Source organism: Notolepis coatsorum (genome assembly GCF_963971535.1).
Source record: "Notolepis coatsorum genome assembly, chromosome: 5".
In the NCBI taxonomy this organism is placed as follows: Eukaryota; Metazoa; Chordata; class Actinopteri; order Aulopiformes; family Paralepididae; genus Notolepis; species Notolepis coatsorum.
The window spans coordinates 12,971,189-12,990,936 of record NC_140169.1 but is presented as its reverse complement, the minus strand read 5'-3'; the positions used below and the strand labels follow the sequence as shown (position 1 = coordinate 12,990,936).

The window sequence follows — 19,748 nt, the reverse complement described above, 5'->3', positions numbered from 1 at the left end:
CGCTCAAAAGCGAACTCTACAACACTATCCATTCGTGATAAAATGGGGTGGGTTATATTGACAAGGCTTGACAACAGAGGTTCAAATATAACTTCATATTTATTGCTTATTTATTAATTTTATATCAGCATTCAGTCTCCAGCGCCATGTTAACACTTCCTGTGTTTACATTTTCGAACGTGACATCATCACCTACGGCAAGCGTAAACGCTCAAAAGGCAAACCGTAAACAGAACCCGGAACGAAACAAGACTGCAGTGTGTACGCAAACTAGAGGGGGGAGAGGGGGGGGGGAGTTCGCATCAGATCTCGGAATGGACTAGAACGAAATGGAATGGAACCGAATAGGTGAGTGAGAAAGGGCCCTCACTTACACACTCACTCACACCTACCTGGTCGTGTTGGGAGGTCCCTATCAGGAACTGGACGGGCATCAACGGGTTCAACTGCAAAAGACAAAGAAGAGAGAGAGAGAGACCTGGTTTACCTCCAAACTGTACTAATATCCACCTCTTAAAAATGACTACATTGCCGTTTATAACTACAGACATGTTCACTTTACCACCAGCAAGGAGTTTATAACTACAGACATGTTCACTTTACCACCAGTAAGGAGTTTATAACTACAGACATGTTCACTTTACCACCAGCAAGGAGTTTATAACTACAGACATGTTCACTTTACCACCAGCAAGCAGTTTATAACTACAGACATGTTCACTTTACCACCAGCAAGCAGTTTATAACTACAGACATGTTCACTTTACCACCAGCAAGCAGTTTGAAGCAGCAGGAATCACGTCTTTCAAATGTTTTGATAATACATTTTTTGGAGCAAAGCTCTTGGAATATACAGTACATATCCGCTGTGTGTTATGTGTGAGTGTGAGTGTGTTACCGTGGTTCTCCGTGTTGGGCTGTGTGTTATGTGTGAGTGTGAGTGTGTTACCGTGGTTCTCCGTGTTGGGCTGTGTGTTATGTGTGAGTGTGAGTGTGTTACCGTGGTTCTCCGTGTTGGGCTGTGTGTTATGTGTGAGTGTGAGTGTGTTACCGTGGTTCTCCGTGTTGGGCTGTGTGTTATGTGTGAGTGTGAGTGTATTACCGTGGTTCTCCGTGTTGGGCTGTGTGTTATGTGTGAGTGTGAGTGTGTTACCGTGGTTCTCCGTGTTGGGCTGTGTGTTATGTGTGAGTGTGTTACCGTGGTTCTCTGTGTTGGGCTGTGTGTTATGTGTGAGTGTGTTACCGTGGTTCTCCATGTTGGGCTGTGTGTTACCGTGGTTCTCCATGTTGGGCTGTGTGTTACCGTGGTTCTCCGTGTTGGGCTGTGTGTTATGTGTGAGTGTGTTACCGTGGTTCTCCATGTTGGGCTGTGTGTTACCGTGGTTCTCCGTGTTGGGCTGTGTGTTATGTGTGAGTGTGTTACCGTGGTTCTCTGTGTTTGGGCTGTGTGTTATGTGTGAGTGTGTTACCGTGGTTCTCTGTGTTTGGGCTGTGTGTTATGTGTGAGTGTGTTACCGTGGTTCTCTGTGTTTGGGCTGTGTGTTATGTGTGAGTGTGTTACCGTGGTTCTCTGTGTTGGGCTGTGTGTTATGTGCAGTGATGCCACAGATTACTTGTAAAAGTAATCTGATTACTGATTACTGATTACTCCTTTAAAAAGTAATCTAAGTTACTTTACTGATTACTTGATTATCAGAGTAACTTAGTTACTTTGAAAGTAACTAGGTTACGAAGTCGTCGTCGTTCCCCCAACAGTTTTTTTAAACGCTTTATTGAAAGTGCATAAATTGTTTTTAACTTGTTTCTCTGCACATAACGTAAATTGTTAAACTAGTGCTTCAGCTTCTGTACCATCAAGTATGGTAAAGCAACAGTCTATGATGCTCACAGCATTAGAGCAGCCAGCCAGTGGTTTTACAAAACCAGTGTATCACATCTAACAAATGCAGGCTGAACTATTCAATTATATCAACTGTAACTATTAAATTGTTTTTATAAATGTCTCTCTATAAACATACAATCAGTCTCTCTTTAACATGTAAATTAACTGTAAATCTGGCAAATAAGAGCTTTTGCTCTGCCACCATCAAATATACATTAATCAAAAGGGAAAGAAACAATCTCTCTCTTTTGCTGTTTGGCTGGTGGACCTCCGAGTCCTCCTGTACCTAGTCGAAGCGTCGGCTAGTGTTGTGATTCCAGATGCTTTCAATGCAATTGGATGTGCTGTTTTTAGCGGTAGACAGTATTTTGTTTCCTCCGCATATGAATGTTTTTTTCACCCGGCTTAGCTGACACAAACGTGAAGTAGTGACTGAGGCTACGTTTAGACAAGCGTTTTGGGATGGAAGTCTGAACAGAAACCGCAAAAGTCGTCTTGCGGTTTCACTTTTAATTTTGCGTTTAGACGAGCGTTTTGGGGTGGAATTCTCCGTGCAGACGAGGCTGTAACGACGGAGCCCTGCTGTCACACGATTGGCGCATATGTCACATGACGTGCTGTGAAGACCCGCCCTACTCTGCCTCTGATTCGCAGACTGTGGATGGGGAATGTGATTGGACCAAAGCAGAGTCACACACAGACAGAGGGTCCAGTCACGCCGCGGGACACATTCTTGTGTAACCCTTTCACTGCCACACGACGTCACTCCCAAATAAGAAAAACAGCTCAAAATGTATTTTTGACTGTCGAAAACGAAATAAAATACTGCATTCCGCCTGCACTATGAATTTATGATGAGATAGTAACGAAATAGTAACGCACAGCCACTTGGACAAGTAACTGCAATCAGATTACTGGCTTTTAAAGATTAACGCGTTAGATTACTATTTTCGGGGAAAAGTAATCAGATTACAATAACGCGTTACTTAGTAACGCGTTACTGGCATCACTGGTTATGTGTGAGTGTGAGTGTGTTACCGTGGTTCTCCGTGTTGGGCTGTGTGTTACCGTGGTTCTCCGTGTTGGGCTGTGTGTTACCGTGGTTCTCTGTGTTAGGCTGTGTGTTACCGTGGTTCTCCGTGTTGGGCTGTGTGTTACCGTGGTTCTCTGTGTTGGGCTGTGTGTTACCGTGGTTCTCCGTGTTGGGCTGTGTGTTACCGTGGTTCTCTGTGTTGGGCTGTGTGTTACCGTGGTTCTCTGTGTTAGGCTGTGTGTTACCGTGGTTCTCCGTGTTGGGCTGTGTGTTACCGTGGTTCTCCGTGTTGGGCTGTGTGTTACCGTGGTTCTCCGTGTTGGGCTGTGTGTTACCGTGGTTCTCCGTGTTGGGCTGTGTGTTACCGTGGTTCTCCGTGTTGGGCTGGTTGAAGCTCTCTGGGTGGATGAAACCCAGCCGGTTCAGGTCGGGGTCCAGGGGGGCGGAGCTGTAGGCCTGGTCGGGCATCAGTGCATCGTTGCCATAACTCACCCTATTGTCAGCCTGGAGAGAGAGGAGTGCCATTCAAAGTGGGCCGTGTCTACCACCACCGCAGCATCGGCACGCCAAAATCACGGTAAAACCACGTCAAAACCATGCCAAAACCGGTGAGAAACCACGTCAAAGCCACTGTAAAACCACGCCAAAACCACGGTGAAACCACGTCAAAATCACAGTAAAACCACGGTAAAACCGCTGTAAAACCACGTCAAAACCATGCCACAACCACAGTAAAACCACTTTAAAACCATGTCAAAACCACGGTACAACCACGCCAAAACCACGGTACAACCACGCCAAAACCACGGTACAACCACGCCAAAACCACGGTACAACCACGCCAAAACCACAGTACAACCACGCCAAAACCACGGTAAAAGCACAACCTTGAGTGTGTTAGTGCTATTATACAACACTTTACTCAACAACTGAACCATTCAGACAAAGGAGCATATACTGTGTATATATATATATATATATATATATATGTACATTTTTTATTTGTATTTATTTGTATTTTATTTGACAGCTCATTTATTTGTGGTTGTTAAGATCGCCCAAAGGTACTCGGCCTCTACTGTCTCTAACTATGGAATGTATACCAGTGGTGCTCAAAGTGTCCCAGGGGTCCTTGAAGGGTTCCATGGGGGTCCCCAGCAAAATGAGAAATAAGTCAATTTCAATAATATTTTATTCGCTAGACATGAGCACAACTAGGTACAAGGATAATCATAGTTTCACTCTCCCTCCTGTTTCCTGTAATTGGAGTGATTTAGAAATAGCCTTGAAGCCATGTAAATATGTTTATATTCATGCTCAATACAATTTCATTTCAACACGTCAGTTGTCTGACTGAACTTACTATCTTCACATAATTAGGCTAAAAAAAAAATTCTTCTTCCGAAAACTTAAAAACAGTATAATGGTTCTTTGTCTCGAGGATAACATTTGATCAAATGCTTATTTTTGCTTGTTTGCTGATAGAGTGGGGAAAAGAGTGTTGCTATGTAACAAGTTAACACAGTAATGGACTGCACTTTAAAAAATCTGATTATAAAGACATTGTGTGTGTGTGCACAAATGCAAAGATGCACATGATCATATGTGACCACGCCCAGCGTTATGTTATGGGTAAGTTGTTGACTAGTTGTTTATTTAGAATGTTTGTGTGTGGTACTGCCGTGTTGGACAGTGAAAAGTAGCGTTCAAATAACATTACTGTCACCGCATTCATCACAACCCGCCCCTCGGACGTCCCGTTGCAGCACATCGTTGATATATGAAAGCTAAAATGGTCGACGTTTGATTGACACCCTGCTTGACCTATTACATGCTTCCAATCTCGGGTTATGAAACCAAACGGCCAACGAGCATCAGTTTCAAACTTTCACGTGAGTAGAGTGAGAGAGAGTGAGTGAGTGAGTGAGTGAGAGAGCGAGCGAGCAGTTTATCTGGAGTGAGTGCACCTCAACTCACCCGCCCATCACTCTGCAGGGAAGAGACTTGCTGGGACAGCTCAGACTGAACTCTCTGCATCAGAACAGCTGGAGAGAGAGCGAGAGAGAGAATTTGCAAGCTTAGTAAAGTCCATATTGAAACTACACACTGCATCTGCCCTGGTTACCAAGCACCACAGAAACAGATATTCTCACCGACGTGTTATTGTTGAGATGCAGTATTCATTCATTCAATCTTTATTTATACTCGATAAATACACTGAGTAGTTAAACTCATTTACAGTGTCGTCGAGATGTTACATTCACAAGTGTCATAGTATGTTAATAAATACAGAAACATCAGACAATCAGAACTAAGAGCACATTTTAAAACGTTTCCAAAATAATAAAGAAAAAACAGGTAATAATTTAAAAATAATTACATATTGTGGTGACCTGATTGGTTAAGGCTCTAAACCGACCCATAGACACTAGAGTGTCTAGTTTCAGAGTTTCCTGCAGGGTATTCCATGAGGTAGGGGCAGAGAAGCCAAAAGCAGATCTACCATGTTTAGTACAAACTCTAGACACTCTAAGTCAGGGCTCTACGCTAACCTTTTTCACTAGGGGCACAGGTGCTCCTAAATGAAAAAATTTAGAAGCACACAAAGAAATTTAGGAGCACCCAAAAATATTTAGGAGCACAGTGAAAATATTTCAAGTAACAGAGTATTTTTTTTTTTCAAAAATAAATGTATGTTTGTACTGTGCGTGCATGTGCAAACGGGAACGGGACACACATCTGTGCAATAGCACATACCACCAAAGTCACTGGCCCACTGTGTGCGTGTGTGTGTATCATCTGCATGTGCAAACGGGAATGGGACACAGACATTTGAACTATTAATTAAGTGATTAATGCCTACTGTGGCAAAGTTGTAGCCAACAACTAGGCCTAATAAGAAAGGCAGTGACATTGAACAAAAAGGAGACACTGGCTTTACAACCAGGGCCATCAGTAGAGGGGGGAGCTAGTGTTGCTCTTCTAGAAAAATAATCCTTTCAGGGTTGCCTATTGAAATACTGTACACCTCCAGTACAGAAACATTGTTTATGAGTTTGCGTGTCAGGTAGACCATTGATTGACAGTCGATTCTGCCAATTACGACGTCACACCGCTTGCACTCTGGCCGTCCGGCGCTGCAGCTGGACCCTATTGCCACACCGCTTGCACTCTGGCCGTCCGGCGCTGTAGCTGGACCCTATTGCCCACCTCTGCGGTTGATAACGCTAGCCAAGTTAGCTGTACACACATACACAGTGGGCCAGTTGTAGGGGTGTAACAATGCATCGCAATGCATCGATCCTACTTTGCAATATTTACAAAACATGACATTGAACTCTAGCCATGGGAAAATGTTTAGCCAATTCACGTTAAATTTGTATGTCTTCCCTCCGGCTCCAGTGGGTGTAGCTTCGCTAGCTACAGTGGCTACATTGGGTGCTACAGTGGGGGTAGTAGTGGGTGTAGCCTCGCTAGCTTGGCCAACTTCGCTAGCATGCTGGCTAGCGTCAGTATCTTGGTTAACGTTAACGTTAACTATCACCTCTGTAACATGAGCTGCCTCGCTTGACTTCTCATTCTCCGGTATCTTTCGCGCAAAATAAAAATGAATGGGCTTCGACATGGCTGTATTGTCTGACTCAGACAGTGACGCTGATCGTTACTTTCAGTTTCCAGTCGCGTGACCACAGGAAACTCTACTGTGATTGGAACGTTTATGCGGCTGTGAACTGTGGGACTTGTAGTTTTTTTAACTACGATTCTCACAGCGGAGGAAAAAAAACGAATGAGGCTGTAATCTGCACTCGCACGCCGTGCGAGTAATTGATTTTTCAGGTTCGCACACACATATTTTTAGGGGCATATGCGAGCAATATGGTCGCACTGTAGAGCCCTGTAAGTGTAAGACAATCACTGGATCAAGTTCAGTAACCATCATAGTGAGCTATATCACATGATATGTAACCATAGTGAGCTACAGTATATGATATTTAACCATCATAGTGAGCTATATCACATGATATGTAACCATAGTGAGCTATATCACATGATATTTAACCATCATAGTGAGCTATATCACATGATATTTAACCATCATAGTGAGCTATATGTAAGGGATAATGTATTTATACTCTGTCATTGTCGCAAAATAATTGACCGACACGGAGTTTAGAACACTGAGGCGCCTCGCCGAGGTGTTTTAAATGTAGTGAAGGTCAATTATTTTGCGACAATGACCGAGTATAGGCTATACATTATCCCGCTTATTACATGGCTAACTTACTAACAATATACCTAATTCATTTTACACCATCGACAAGACGAGATCAAATGCAGACGCAGTTCTGTTCTGTCGCTCCGCGCTGTCATCGACGGCAGCCGGCGGTCTGTGGTCTGATTGCACTGATGACTGAGTGCAGCTGTGCATATGCTGAGCAGCTTTCATGACTGCGATCTGTGTGTCAGTGGGCTTGATTGGTCCAGCTGCACACAGCGGCCATTATTGCTCGGCAGAGGTCCGTTATCGAGTAATAACGGACCTCTGACGAGCGCTATTGACCAATCACAATCAAGCATTTCGGCGAATGTTAAAACGCCATGTAATAACACATGATATTTAACCATCATAGTGTATAATAATGCAAACGGAAATTATTTAACGTTAAGTCTGGTTAGTAACGGTCCGTTACTAGCAGATCTGGCAATGCAAAAGCTCTGCAAAGTACTGTATTCGCAACCTCTGCATTTACTATTTTTTTATCTACTTTTTCTCCCATTTTCTATTTTTATCCCGTCCCCAATTTCGTATTGTCTAATTCTACCCTCCCCTGTCTCGAACGCTGTTAGGCCATGCCTTCCACAAGCCGGCTGCAATGTGGACGAAGCCTTACATCACGTGTCCCCTCCGGTACTCGAGGAGGCAGCCGTTGCATCTTTTCACCTGTACAGTGTGATCTCTCAGCGGCGAGGGTCTGCGTGGGAGGGGCACGCCGCCCCCGTCGCTTCCTGATTCTACTGCGCAGGCGCACCAACCGACCTGTAGTCGCTGTCCACAACGTCCGATCCCCACCCACCAGCTTCCCACCCCCTAATACTGCCAATTGTATTAGTATGAACGACCAGCCAAGCTGGTAGCAACGCCGAGAGCTGGGCTCGAACCCAGCATCTCCTGCGTTGGTGGCGAGCGCCTTGCCCACTGCGCCACCTAGCCGCCCCAACCTCTGCATTTACGTAGATATAATCAAAGCATTAATGTTAAAATAGAATTAAAAAAAAGTTTAAATAGCGCAGTTAAAATGCAGTTGCGGGTAATTTGTCATTTCAGTCACAACGTCGCTAATAATTATTTTCATAGTCACTTAGGCAACGAGGTAATTTCCAAACGTGAACAGACACAGAGCAGAATCATCCAACACGCCCACTATAGGCTACACTACTAGGTCTACCTTACCTTGACTTGTCTATTTTGCTGCTATCTATTTTCTTTATGAATTTTGTGCTGATTTTATGCCAATTTTGTGCACATTTTATGCCTGTCTTTCTTTACTGCTGTGAAGCACTTTGAGCTGCAATTCTTGTATGAAAGGTGCTATACAAATACAGTTTATTATTATTATTATTATTATTATTATTATTATTATTATTATTATTATTATTATTAGTGTGGGTGACCTGGCGAAGCCAGGTTGCCACCCACACTATACATATCCATACTCTTTTTTTAGTGTGGGTGACCTGGCGAAGCCAGGTTGCCACCCACACTATACATATCCATACTCTTTTTATTATTATTCTTTATTCTTTATTCTTTATTCCACCGATTTTGCAAACACTTTGCAACACGTAAGCGTTCGCGCCCCATACACGTGAAAGGTATCAAAACGAGCGGCTTGCCTATGGCAACACCGGTCTCCGAACTCGTAAAGTTTCACCGCACCGTCTGGCTACGAATCGACTTTAAACGGTAAAATTTCGGTCCCATTGGGAATGCATTGCATTTTAGAGTGTAGCAGCTGAAATAATCTTTTTCCCCCTACCTTGGGTGAATTGCGAGTGTGATCTCAATTTTGGACGTAGAAATAAAACAAACACATCAAAACGATGACACGGCTGTCAACCCGCTCACAAAAGAAAAATAAATGGAATTGGACATTTCTATCTCAACTGACGACCATTTGTTTGAAGGTTCTCCTCCCCATTGACCGCCATGCAATCGCACTCTAGAAATCACATTTTTCACACTATTTTTTAGCCTTCTGTTCCGATCGCCGAAGGAGTGCCACAATATCGCACGAATGTCACAATATCGCGCACAACCCTTCGCCTACTCGTTGTAGTGCTCATGTGCGCGTCACAACGCTTCATCTCTTATAGTTTTCTTTTAATCAATGTGACAATGCAGTCATGCATCTGCCTCCATAGAAATGCATTGGATAGAAAATATGCAAGTCATAGTGATTGCTTCACCTGTGTGGCTCATGGCTCACTCATGATTGGTTCAGCTGTGTGGCTCGTGGCTGAGCTGCCAATGACATCATCCACTTAACCCATCATTGGCCATCACTGTGTTGCACTACTGAATCGCTGGACAGCGCCCTCTGTCTTGTGGGTTGTGTCATTGTACTCAGTAGGGATATCTTCTTTCATTTTTCATTGGTCCATGTTGACCACCTTTCATTGGTCGATATTGACCACTCCCCCGACCCTTAGACCACGCCCCCTTAGGCCACACCCCCTCAGTGTATCTCTTGAACCGTTTGTCGTAGAGACTTGCGGATTGTGCCATTGGTCGATGTTGACCACCTTTCATTGGTCGATGTTGACCACTCCCCCTGTTGACCACCTTTCATTGGTCGATGTTGACCACTCCCCCGATCCTTAGACCACGCCCCCTTAGGCCACACCCCCTCAGTGTAACTCTTGAACCGTTTGTCGTAGAGACTTGGGGATTGTGCCATTGGTCGATGTTGACCACCTTTCATTGGTCGATGTTGACCACTCCCCCGATCCTTAGACCACGCCCCCTTAGGCCACACCCCCTCAGTGTATCTCTTGAACCGTTTGTCGTAGAGACTTGCGGATTGTGCCATTGTACTCGGTGTAATAGTGTAATAGTGTGTAATAGTGTAATAGTGTGTAATAGTGTAATAGTGTAATAGTGTGTAATAGTGTAATAGTGTGTAATAGTGTAATAGTGTAATAGTGTGTAATAGTGTAATAGTGTGTAATAGTGTAATAGTGTGTAATAGTGTAATAGTGTAATAGTGTAATAGTGTGTAATAGTGTAATAGTGTAATAGTGTGTAATAGTGTAATAGTGTAATAGTGTGTAATAGTGTAATAGTGTGTAATAGTGTAATAGTGTGTAATAGTGTGTAATAGTGTAATAGTGTGTAATAGTGTAATAGTGTGTAATAGTGTAATAGTGTAATAGTGTGTAATAGTGTAATAGTGTAATAGTGTGTAATAGTGTAATAGTGTAATAGTGTAATAGTGTGTAATAGTGTAATAGTGTAATAGTGTGTAATAGTGTAATAGTGTGTAATAGTGTGTAATAGTGTAATAGTGTAATAGTGTGTAATAGTGTAATAGTGTGTAATAGTGTGTAATAGTGTAATAGTGTAATAGTGTGTAATAGTGTAATAGTGTAATAGTGTGCAATAGTGTAATAGTGTAATAGTGTGTAATAGTGTAATAGTGTAATAGTGTGTAATAGTGTAATAGTGTAATAGTGTGTAATAGTGTAATAGTGTAATAGTGTGTAATAGTGTAATAGTGTGTAATAGTGTAATAGTGTAATAGTGCAATAGTGTGTAATAGTGTAATAGTGTGTAATAGTGTAATAGTGTGCAATAGTGTAATAGTGTAATAGTGTGTAATAGTGTAATAGTGTGTAATAGTGTAATAGTGTAATAGTGTGTAATAGTGTAATAGTGTAATAGTGTGTAATAGTGTAATAGTGTGTAATAGTGTAATAGTGTGTAATAGTGTAATAGTGTGTAATAGTGTAATAGTGTGTAATAGTGTAATAGTGTAATAGTGTGTAATAGTGTAATAGTGTGTAATAGTGTAATAGTGTAATAGTGTGTAATAGTGTAATAGTGTAATAGTGTGTAATAGTGTAATAGTGTGTAATAGTGTAATAGTGTAATAGTGTGTAATAGTGTAATAGTGTAATAGTGTAATAGTGTAATAGTGTGTAATAGTGTAATAGTGTGTAATAGTGTAATAGTGTGTAATAGTGTGTAATAGTGTAATAGTGTGTAATAGTGTGTAATAGTGTAATAGTGTGTAATAGTGTAATAGTGTAATAGTGTAATAGTGTAATAGTGTGTAATAGTGTAATAGTGTGTAATAGTGTAATAGTGTGTAATAGTGTGTAATAGTGTAATAGTGTAATAGTGTGTAATAGTGTAATAGTGTGTAATAGTGTAATAGTGTGTAATAGTGTAATAGTGTAATAGTGTGTAATAGTGTAATAGTGTAATAGTGTAATAGTGTGTAATAGTGTAATAGTGTGTAATAGTGTGTAATAGTGTAATAGTGTGTAATAGTGTGTAATAGTGTAATAGTGTGTAATAGTGTAATAGTGTAATAGTGTGTAATAGTGTAATAGTGTGTAATAGTGTGTAATAGTGTGTAATAGTGTAATAGTGTAATAGTGTGTAATAGTGTGTAATAGTGTAATAGTGTGTAATAGTGTAATAGTGTGTAATAGTGTAATAGTGTGTAATAGTGTGTAATAGTGTGTAATAGTGTGTAATAGTGTAATAGTGTAATAATGTGTAATAGTGTGTAATAGTGTAATAGTGTGTAATAGTGTAATAGTGTAATAGTGTGTAATAGTGTAATAGTGTAATAGTGTGTAATAGTGTAATAGTGTGTAATAGTGTAATAGTGTAATAGTGTGTAATAGTGTAATAGTTTGTAATAGTGTAATAGTGTGTAATAGTGTAATAGTGTGTAATAGTGTAATAGTGTAATAGTGTGTAATAGTGTAATAGTGTAATAGTGTGTAATAGTGTAATAGTGTGTAATAGTGTAATAGTGTAATAGTGTGTAATAGTGTAATAGTGTAATAGTGTGTAATAGTGTAATAGTGTGTAATAGTGTAATAGTGTGTAATAGTGTAATAGTGTAATAGTGTGTAATAGTGTAATAGTGTAATAGTGTGTAATAGTGTAATAGTGTGTAATAGTGTAATAGTGTAATAGTGTAATAGTGTGTAATAGTGTAATAGTGTGTAATAGTGTAATAGTGTAATAGTGTGTAGTGTGTAATAGTGTAATAGTGTGTAATAGTGTGTAATAGTGTAATAGTGTGTAATAGTGTAATAGTGTGTAATAGTGTAATAGTGTGTAATAGTGTAATAGTGTGTAATAGTGTGTAATAGTGTGTAATAGTGTAATAGTGTGTAATAGTGTAATAGTGTAATAATGTGTAATAGTGTGTAATAGTGTAATAGTGTGTAATAGTGTAATAGTGTGTAATAGTGTAATAGTGTAATAGTGTGTAATAGTGTAATAGTGTAATAGTGTGTAATAGTGTAATAGTGTGTAATAGTGTAATAGTGTAATAGTGTGTAATAGTGTAATAGTGTGTAATAGTGTAATAGTGTGTAATAGTGTAATAGTGTGTAATAGTGTAATAGTGTAATAGTGTGTAATAGTGTGTAATAGTGTAATAGTGTGTAATAGTGTAATAGTGTGTAATAGTGTAATAGTGTAATAGTGTGTAATAGTGTAATAGTGTGTAATAGTGTAATAGTGTGTAATAGTGTAATAGTGTAATAGTGTGTAATAGTGTAATAGTGTGTAATAGTGTAATAGTGTGTAATAGTGTAATAGTGTAATAGTGTGTAATAGTGTAATAGTGTAATAGTGTGTAATAGTGTAATAGTGTAATAGTGTGTAATAGTGTGTAATAGTGTAATAGTGTGTAATAGTGTGTAATAGTGTAATAGTGTGTAATAGTGTGTAATAGTGTAATAGTGTAATAGTGTGTAATAGTGTAATAGTGTAATAGTGTGTAATAGTGTGTAATAGTGTAATAGTGTGTAATAGTGTAATAGTGTGTAATAGTGTGTAATAGTGTAATAGTGTGTAATAGTGTGTAATAGTGTAATAGTGTAATAGTGTGTAATAGTGTAATAGTGTGTAATAGTATAATAGTGTGTAATAGTGTGTAATAGTGTAATAGTGTGTAATAGTGTAATAGTGTGTAATAGTGTAATAGTGTAATAGTGTGTAATATTGTAATAGTGTGTAATAGTGTAATAGTGTGTAATAGTGTAATAGTGTAATAGTGTAATAGTGTGTAATAGTGTAATAGTGTGTAATAGTGTGTAATAGTGTAATAGTGTAATAGTGTAATAGTGTGTAATAGTGTAATAGTGTGTAATAGTGTGTAATAGTGTGTAATAGTGTAATAGTGTGTAATAGTGTAATAGTGTGTAATAGTGTAATAGTGTAATAGTGTAATAGCGTGTAGTAGTGTAATAGTGTAATAGTGTAATAGTGTGTAATAGTGTAATAGTGTAATAGTGTGTAATAGTGTAATAGTGTGTAATAGTGTAATAGTGTGTAATAGTGTAATATTGTGTAATAGTGTAATAGTGTAATAGTGTGTAATAGTGTAATAGTGTGTAATAGTGTAATAGTGTGTAATAGTGTAATATTGTGTAATAGTGTAATAGTGTAATAGTGTTGCGGGTTGTGTCATTGCACTCAGTAGGGATATCCTCTTTGATTGGTCTATGTTGACCACTCCCCCGATCCTTAGGCCGCGCCCCCTTTTTGTATCCTTTGAACCGTTTGTCATAGAGACTCGCGAGAGACCCTCTCCCCCGTTGGCCGGCGGTGCACAGGCGTCACCCACACTTTCACAATTTCCCCCGCGCGGAATTGTCTAGTTATTATTATTATTATTATTATTATTATTATTATTATTATTATTATTATTATTATTATTATTATTATTATTATTATTATCAGTATTATTATTACTATTACACAGGGATGGACCTCCAGAGCAAAATCAAGATAATCGATAATTGTTTTATTGACCCTCTGAATCGTAAGCGAATCAAATCATGAGTCAGAGATGCTCACCCCTACAGGCATGTCAGTGTTAAGACTCTGATGAAGACTGTTATGTGTTGAAACGTTGGCATGTGTTCAGGGACGCTGGAAGGGGGGGTGCGGCAGGGGCTGCAGCACCCCCTGCTGGATGGGAGTGTAACTGCAACTGCAAGGTTGTTTTGGCATTTATTCCATTGTAACCGAGGCTACTCAATGTCAAAGAGCGAAGCGGCACTGCAGATTTACCCTACTTCATTGCCAGATCGTCATAGGGGCGCTGTCTCGATAATGCAGTGTTATTAACAGCGTGTAGCCGACGCATGAACCGGTTGGGATTCGAATAGACGCGGCCTGGAAGCGTCAACGCGGAACTCGAAGCGTCAACGCGGAACTGGAAATCCGTTGGTATAGACTTTAGAGTAGGCTGCTACAGTAACGTTAGTACTAGTTTGAGTTTGAGTTTAGAGACAGCAGGGTAGCTAGCGCTAACGGCGTGAAAGCGAAAGTATGAGTCAGTGTCAAGTTCCCCCCGCCAGAGAAATTCACCTTCAAGGCAGAAGACTGGACAAAATGGATAAAGGACTGACTGAAGTGGAGAGCTGCCTGTCGCCCATTCTAACGCAGGACCCTTGAGCAGGTAAGCGATTTTAGATGTATAATCACTTTGGAAGTGTGCGGCTGTTGTCCGAATAGTGAACATTGAAAAATAAAGGCACGACATTTAGAGACGTCCCCGTCCGTCGTAGCGTTCTGGTACGGGGGGCGCAACAGGTGGGGTAGGCTGGTGATGTATGCTTGTTGTTGCCGCTTGCAATAAATCGTCTTCTGCTTCGCGCATGCATTTAATATGACGGTATTATTATTATTTATCTCTGACTCGACCGCACCCCCAAGTCAGAATGAGTTCCCGCATCCCTGCATGTGTTGAAAGTAGTAGGATGGCAGTCATGGAACACTTACAAACTTGGTCTTGGATCTCATTGGCCATGCCGGGCACCTTGTAGAGCAGCCCCAGTGATTGGTTCATCCTCTCGTCAATCACACGCAGGTGCGTCATAACCTGAGGGTCAGAGTAAGATTCAAGGTTTTGATTTGAAACTGTGACAAACACAGAAGACAGAATAGACAGGACTGATCTCGACGACTACATATCAATTTACATTTAGTATGTGAAGTTAAGACTTTCATAAAGACATTCATATTTACATTTCTTTTTCCTTTTCCATTTTTCTCCCAATCCCCCAATTTAGTCATTATGCCAATTCCCTTCCTGGTCGCTGCACGCATTGCCCTACTGTCCCACGGTCTGGTGAGGGTGTAGAACTACCACATGCCTCCTCCGATACACGTGGAGTCGCCAGCCGCTTCTTTTCACCTGACAGCGAGGACTTTCACTGGGAGAAGGTCGTAACGTGTGCAGAGGTTCACGCTATTTCCCCCAGATCCCCTCCCTGCCGACCAGTAGGAGTCGCTGTTTGCAACGACGAGGTCTAAGTGTTGATGGTACCTGAGGTCTAAATGTTTCAGAGTGTTGATGGTACCTGAGGTCTAGGTGTTGATGGTACCTGGGGTCTACATGTTTCAGAGTGTTGATGGTACCTGGGGTCTAGATGTTTCAGAGTGTTGATGGTACCTGGGGTCTAGGTGTTGATGGTACCTGGGGTCTAGGTGTTGATGGTACCTGGGGTCTAGATGTTTCAGAGTGTTGATGGTACCTGGGGTCTAGGTGTTGATGGTACCTGGGGTCTAGATGTTTCAGAGTGTTGATGGTACCTGGGGTCTAGGTGTTGATGGTACCTGGGGTCTAGATGTTTCAGAGTGTTGATGGTACCTGGGGTCTAGGTGTTGATGGTACCTGGGGTCTAGATGTTTCAGAGTGTTGATGGTACCTGGGGTCTAGGTGTTGATGGTACCTGGGGTCTAGATGTTTCAGAGTGTTGATGGTACCTGAGGTCTACATGTTTCAGAGTGTTGATGGTACCTGGGGTCTAGGTGTTGATGGTACCTGGGGTCTAGGTGTTGATGGTACCTGGGGTCTAGGTGTTGATGGTACCTGGGGTCTAGGTGTTGATGGTACCTGAGGTCTACATGTTTCAGAGTGTTGATGGTACCTGAGGTCTACATGTTTCAGAGTGTTGATGGTACCTGAGGTCTAGGTGTTGATGGTACCTGGGGTCTAGGTGTTGATGGTACCTGGGGTCTACATGTTTCAGAGTGTGGATGGTACCTGGGGTCTAGATGTTTCAGAGTGTTGATGGTACCTGAGGTCTACATGTTTCAGAGTTTTGATGGTACCTGGGGTCTAGGTGTTGATGGTACCTGAGGTCTAGGTGTTTCAGAGTTTTGATGGTACCTGGGGTCTAGGTGTTGATGGTACCTGTTACGTATTACTTTCACATGGTGGAGGGATACTTACTGTCTGTGGTGCATATTCACATTGTGGTTGTAGTGTGCTGTCACTAATTGGTGGTTTGATTGACACACTGTTTTTCTTTCTGTTTTGGTTTGGCTTGTCATTAAAATGGCCGCTTTTCTAATTGATCACAGGTGTGGTGATGAGGCACCACGCCCTACAAATGCAGAGTGCAGGCTGCAGTTCGTCCCTCACTACACAGAGCTCGTCCTCGTCACAGCTCTCCAGCGTCTCACCTGCTCTCACTGCTTGTTGTACTTTCGGCTTGTTCTTCCTTTTTGCCTATGTGCATTCGTTTTGTTGTTGAATTATGGAGTCTGGATCACCCAGCTCCCCTTCTTTTTGTTCCCTAAATTAGCTGTGCTAATAAATAGTTATTTTTGATAAACTCCTGTCTTGTCCTGTGTCCACCACTTTACATTCAAGGCCTACACAAGCCACATTTTAGGCTTGAATGTAACAGTACCTGAGGTCTAGGTTTTGATGGTACCTGAGGTCTAGGTGTTGATGGTACCTGAGGTCTAGGTTTTGATGGTACCTGAGGTCTAGGTGTTGATGGTACCTGAGGTCTAGGTGTTTCAGAGTGTTGATGGTACCTGAGGTCTAGGTGTTTCAGAGTGTTGATGGTACCTGAGGTCTAGGTGTTGATGGTACCTGGGGTCTAGGTGTTGATGGTACCTGGGGTCTACATGTTTTAGAGTGTTGATGGTACCTGAGGTCTAGGTGTTGATGGTACCTGAGGTCTAGGTGTTGATGGTACCTGAGGTTTAGGTGTTGATGGTACCTGGGGTCTACATGTTTCAGAGTGTTGATGGTACCTAGGGTCTAGGTGTTGATGGTACCTGAGGTCTAGGTGTTGATGGTACCTGGGGTCTAGGTGTTGATGGTACCTGGGGTCTAGGTGTTTCAGAGTGTTGATGGTACCTGATGGTACCTGGGGTCTAGGTGTTTAAGAGTGTTGATGATACCCGATGGTACCTGGGGTCTAGGTGTTGATGGTACCTGGGGTCTAGGTGTTGATGGTACCTGAGGTTTAGGTGTTGATGGTACCTGGGGTCTACATGTTTCAGAGTGTTGATGGTACCTAGGGTCTAGGTGTTGATGGTACCTGAGGTCTAGGTGTTGATGGTACCTGGGGTCTAGGTGTTGATGGTACCTGGGGTCTAGGTGTTTCAGAGTGTTGATGGTACCTGATGGTACCTGGGGTCTAGGTGTTTAAGAGTGTTGATGATACCCGATGGTACCTGGGGTCTAGGTGTTTCAGAGTGTGGATGGTACCTGACTGGGGTCTAGATGTTTCAGAGTGTTGATGGTACCTGGGGTCTAGGTGTTGATGGTACCTGGGGTCTAGGTGTTTCAGAGTGTTGATGGTACCTGATGGTACCTGGGGTCTAGGTGTTTAAGAGTGTTGATGATACCCGATGGTACCTGGGGTCTAGGTGTTTCAGAGTGTGGATGGTACCTGACTGGGGTCTAGATGTTTCAGAGTGTGGATGGTACCTGGGGTCTAGGTGTTTCAGAGTGTTGATGGTACCTGTGGTCTGATCTGCGCTGCCTTCTTGGGGTCCACAGTGCGGATGTGCTCGTAGTGCTTCAGGGTGTGCTGCCGGTCCTTCTGCTCGGCACGGACGTACTTCTTCAGCAGACTCAACACCTGACGAGGCTGACAGAGTGGGTCACAGATCAGAGGGGAGGAAGAGGAGGATACTGTTCATTGCTGTGGAGTTCTTGTGGAGTTAACTCTCTCTATTCAAAGGGTGCGTTGGGTGTATCTGTATGTACGTTTAAATTGTTGATTGTGAAAAGCTTTCATTCCAATTCTTTCAAATTTACGGTGCACATTTATGACCCTCTAGACTCGAGCATGCACCCTATTGATTTTGGTGACTCCATGACCTTGCCTCATGATGGAGCTATGGAGGGGAGGAGAGGAGAGGAGAGGAGAGAAGAGGAAATGGTAGGAGAGGAGAGGAGAGGAAAGGGTAGGAGAGGAGAGGAAAGGGTAGGAGAGGAGAGGAAAGGAAAAGGTAGGAGGGGAGAGGAAAGGGGAGGAGAGGAGAGGAAAAGGTAGGAGAGGAAAAGGGAGGAGAGGAGGAAAAGGTAGGAGACGAGAGGAAAGGGGAGGAGAGGAGAGGAAAGGGTAGGAGAGGAGAGGAAAGGGTAGGAGAGGAGAGCAGAGGTGAGGAGAGTCAATGAGGGGAGAGGAGATGAGGAGTAGAGAGGAAAGGAGAGGAGAGGGAAAGGTAGGAGAGGAGAGCAGAGGTGAGGAGAGTCAGTGAGGGGAGAGGAGATGAGGAGTGGAGAGGAAAGGAGAGAAAGCACTGCAGTCTAGTAGATTTTGTGTTTTGAGCACAAAGTTCATCATAGATCTAGCCTCTTTATTTTGCTCTCAAAGTGCACCAGATTGATGCATTTAACTTTAAAATGAAAAAAAATGCCCCCGGACCCCCTAGAGGCACAGCACCGTTGCTGATTTTTTTCAGGGGAAACACTGCCATACAAATATGAAATGTAGTAAAAACCTATACTATTCCTTTTTTTTTTATCCACTTTTTCTCCTTTTAAATTTTTTTCTCCCATCCCAATTTCGCTGTGCAAATTTCTCCCCTCCCCTGTCTTGAACGTTGCTCGCATATGCCCCCCACTGGCCGGTTGTAGGGAGGATAGAAGCCTTGCGTCACGTGTCCCCTCCGATACACGAGGAGGCAGCCTGTCACATCTTTTCACCTGCCAGCGCGGACTCTCATTGGCGAGGTGTAACATGTGGGAGGCTCACACTACCCCCGCCATTTCCTGTCTCTGCTGTGCAGGCGTCCCCCAACCGACCTGTAGGAGTCGCTGTCCACAACGTCCAGATTACCACCCATCGACTTCCACCCGCTAACTGAGTTAGTATGACGGCCGGCCCAAGCCGGAGGCAACGCCGACAGCCGGATTTGAACCCGGTGTCTCCTGCGTTGGTGACAAGCGCAATGTCCGCTGTGCCACCCAGCCGCCCCAACCTATACTATTCCTATAATTCTTTGGACACACTATAGAAATGTACTACAGAAATACTAATAGCGATTTATATTTCGGTGTTTTTTTTCCGCCGCACCCAGAGAGCCGGCCTACATTAGCAAAGGTCCCTAACTGACTGACTGACTGACTGCTGACTTTGCATCGATGAAACACAGACATGAGTGTCGTGGCCCAATAAGCAGCCGGCGTCTGACCAGAGAGTATGTCAGCTGAGCAGAGACGCACCAATAAGCAGCAGACATCAGACCAGAGAGTGTCAGCTGAGTAGAGACGCACCAATAAACAGCAGGCATCAGACCAGAGTGTCAGCTGAGCAGAG

The 19,748-nt window shown here is 42.5% G+C and overlaps 1 protein-coding gene across 1 annotated transcript in view; it reads right to left on the bottom strand.

The window, feature by feature from the left end:
- The window catches only part of LOC311229269 (amyloid-beta A4 protein-like), a gene marked incomplete at its 5' end in the record, with an annotated part of 75,419 nt that overhangs the window by 25,306 nt on the left and 30,365 nt on the right, over positions 1–19,748 (bottom strand). Inside the window, 5 exons of the mRNA XM_084315334.1 lie at positions 393–446; positions 3,281–3,419; positions 4,893–4,960; positions 14,956–15,055; positions 17,943–18,071. Coding sequence (XP_084171460.1) covers positions 393–446; positions 3,281–3,419; positions 4,893–4,960; positions 14,956–15,055; positions 17,943–18,071 — 490 coding nt within the window. The remainder of the gene's footprint in view (positions 1–392; positions 447–3,280; positions 3,420–4,892; positions 4,961–14,955; positions 15,056–17,942; positions 18,072–19,748) is intronic.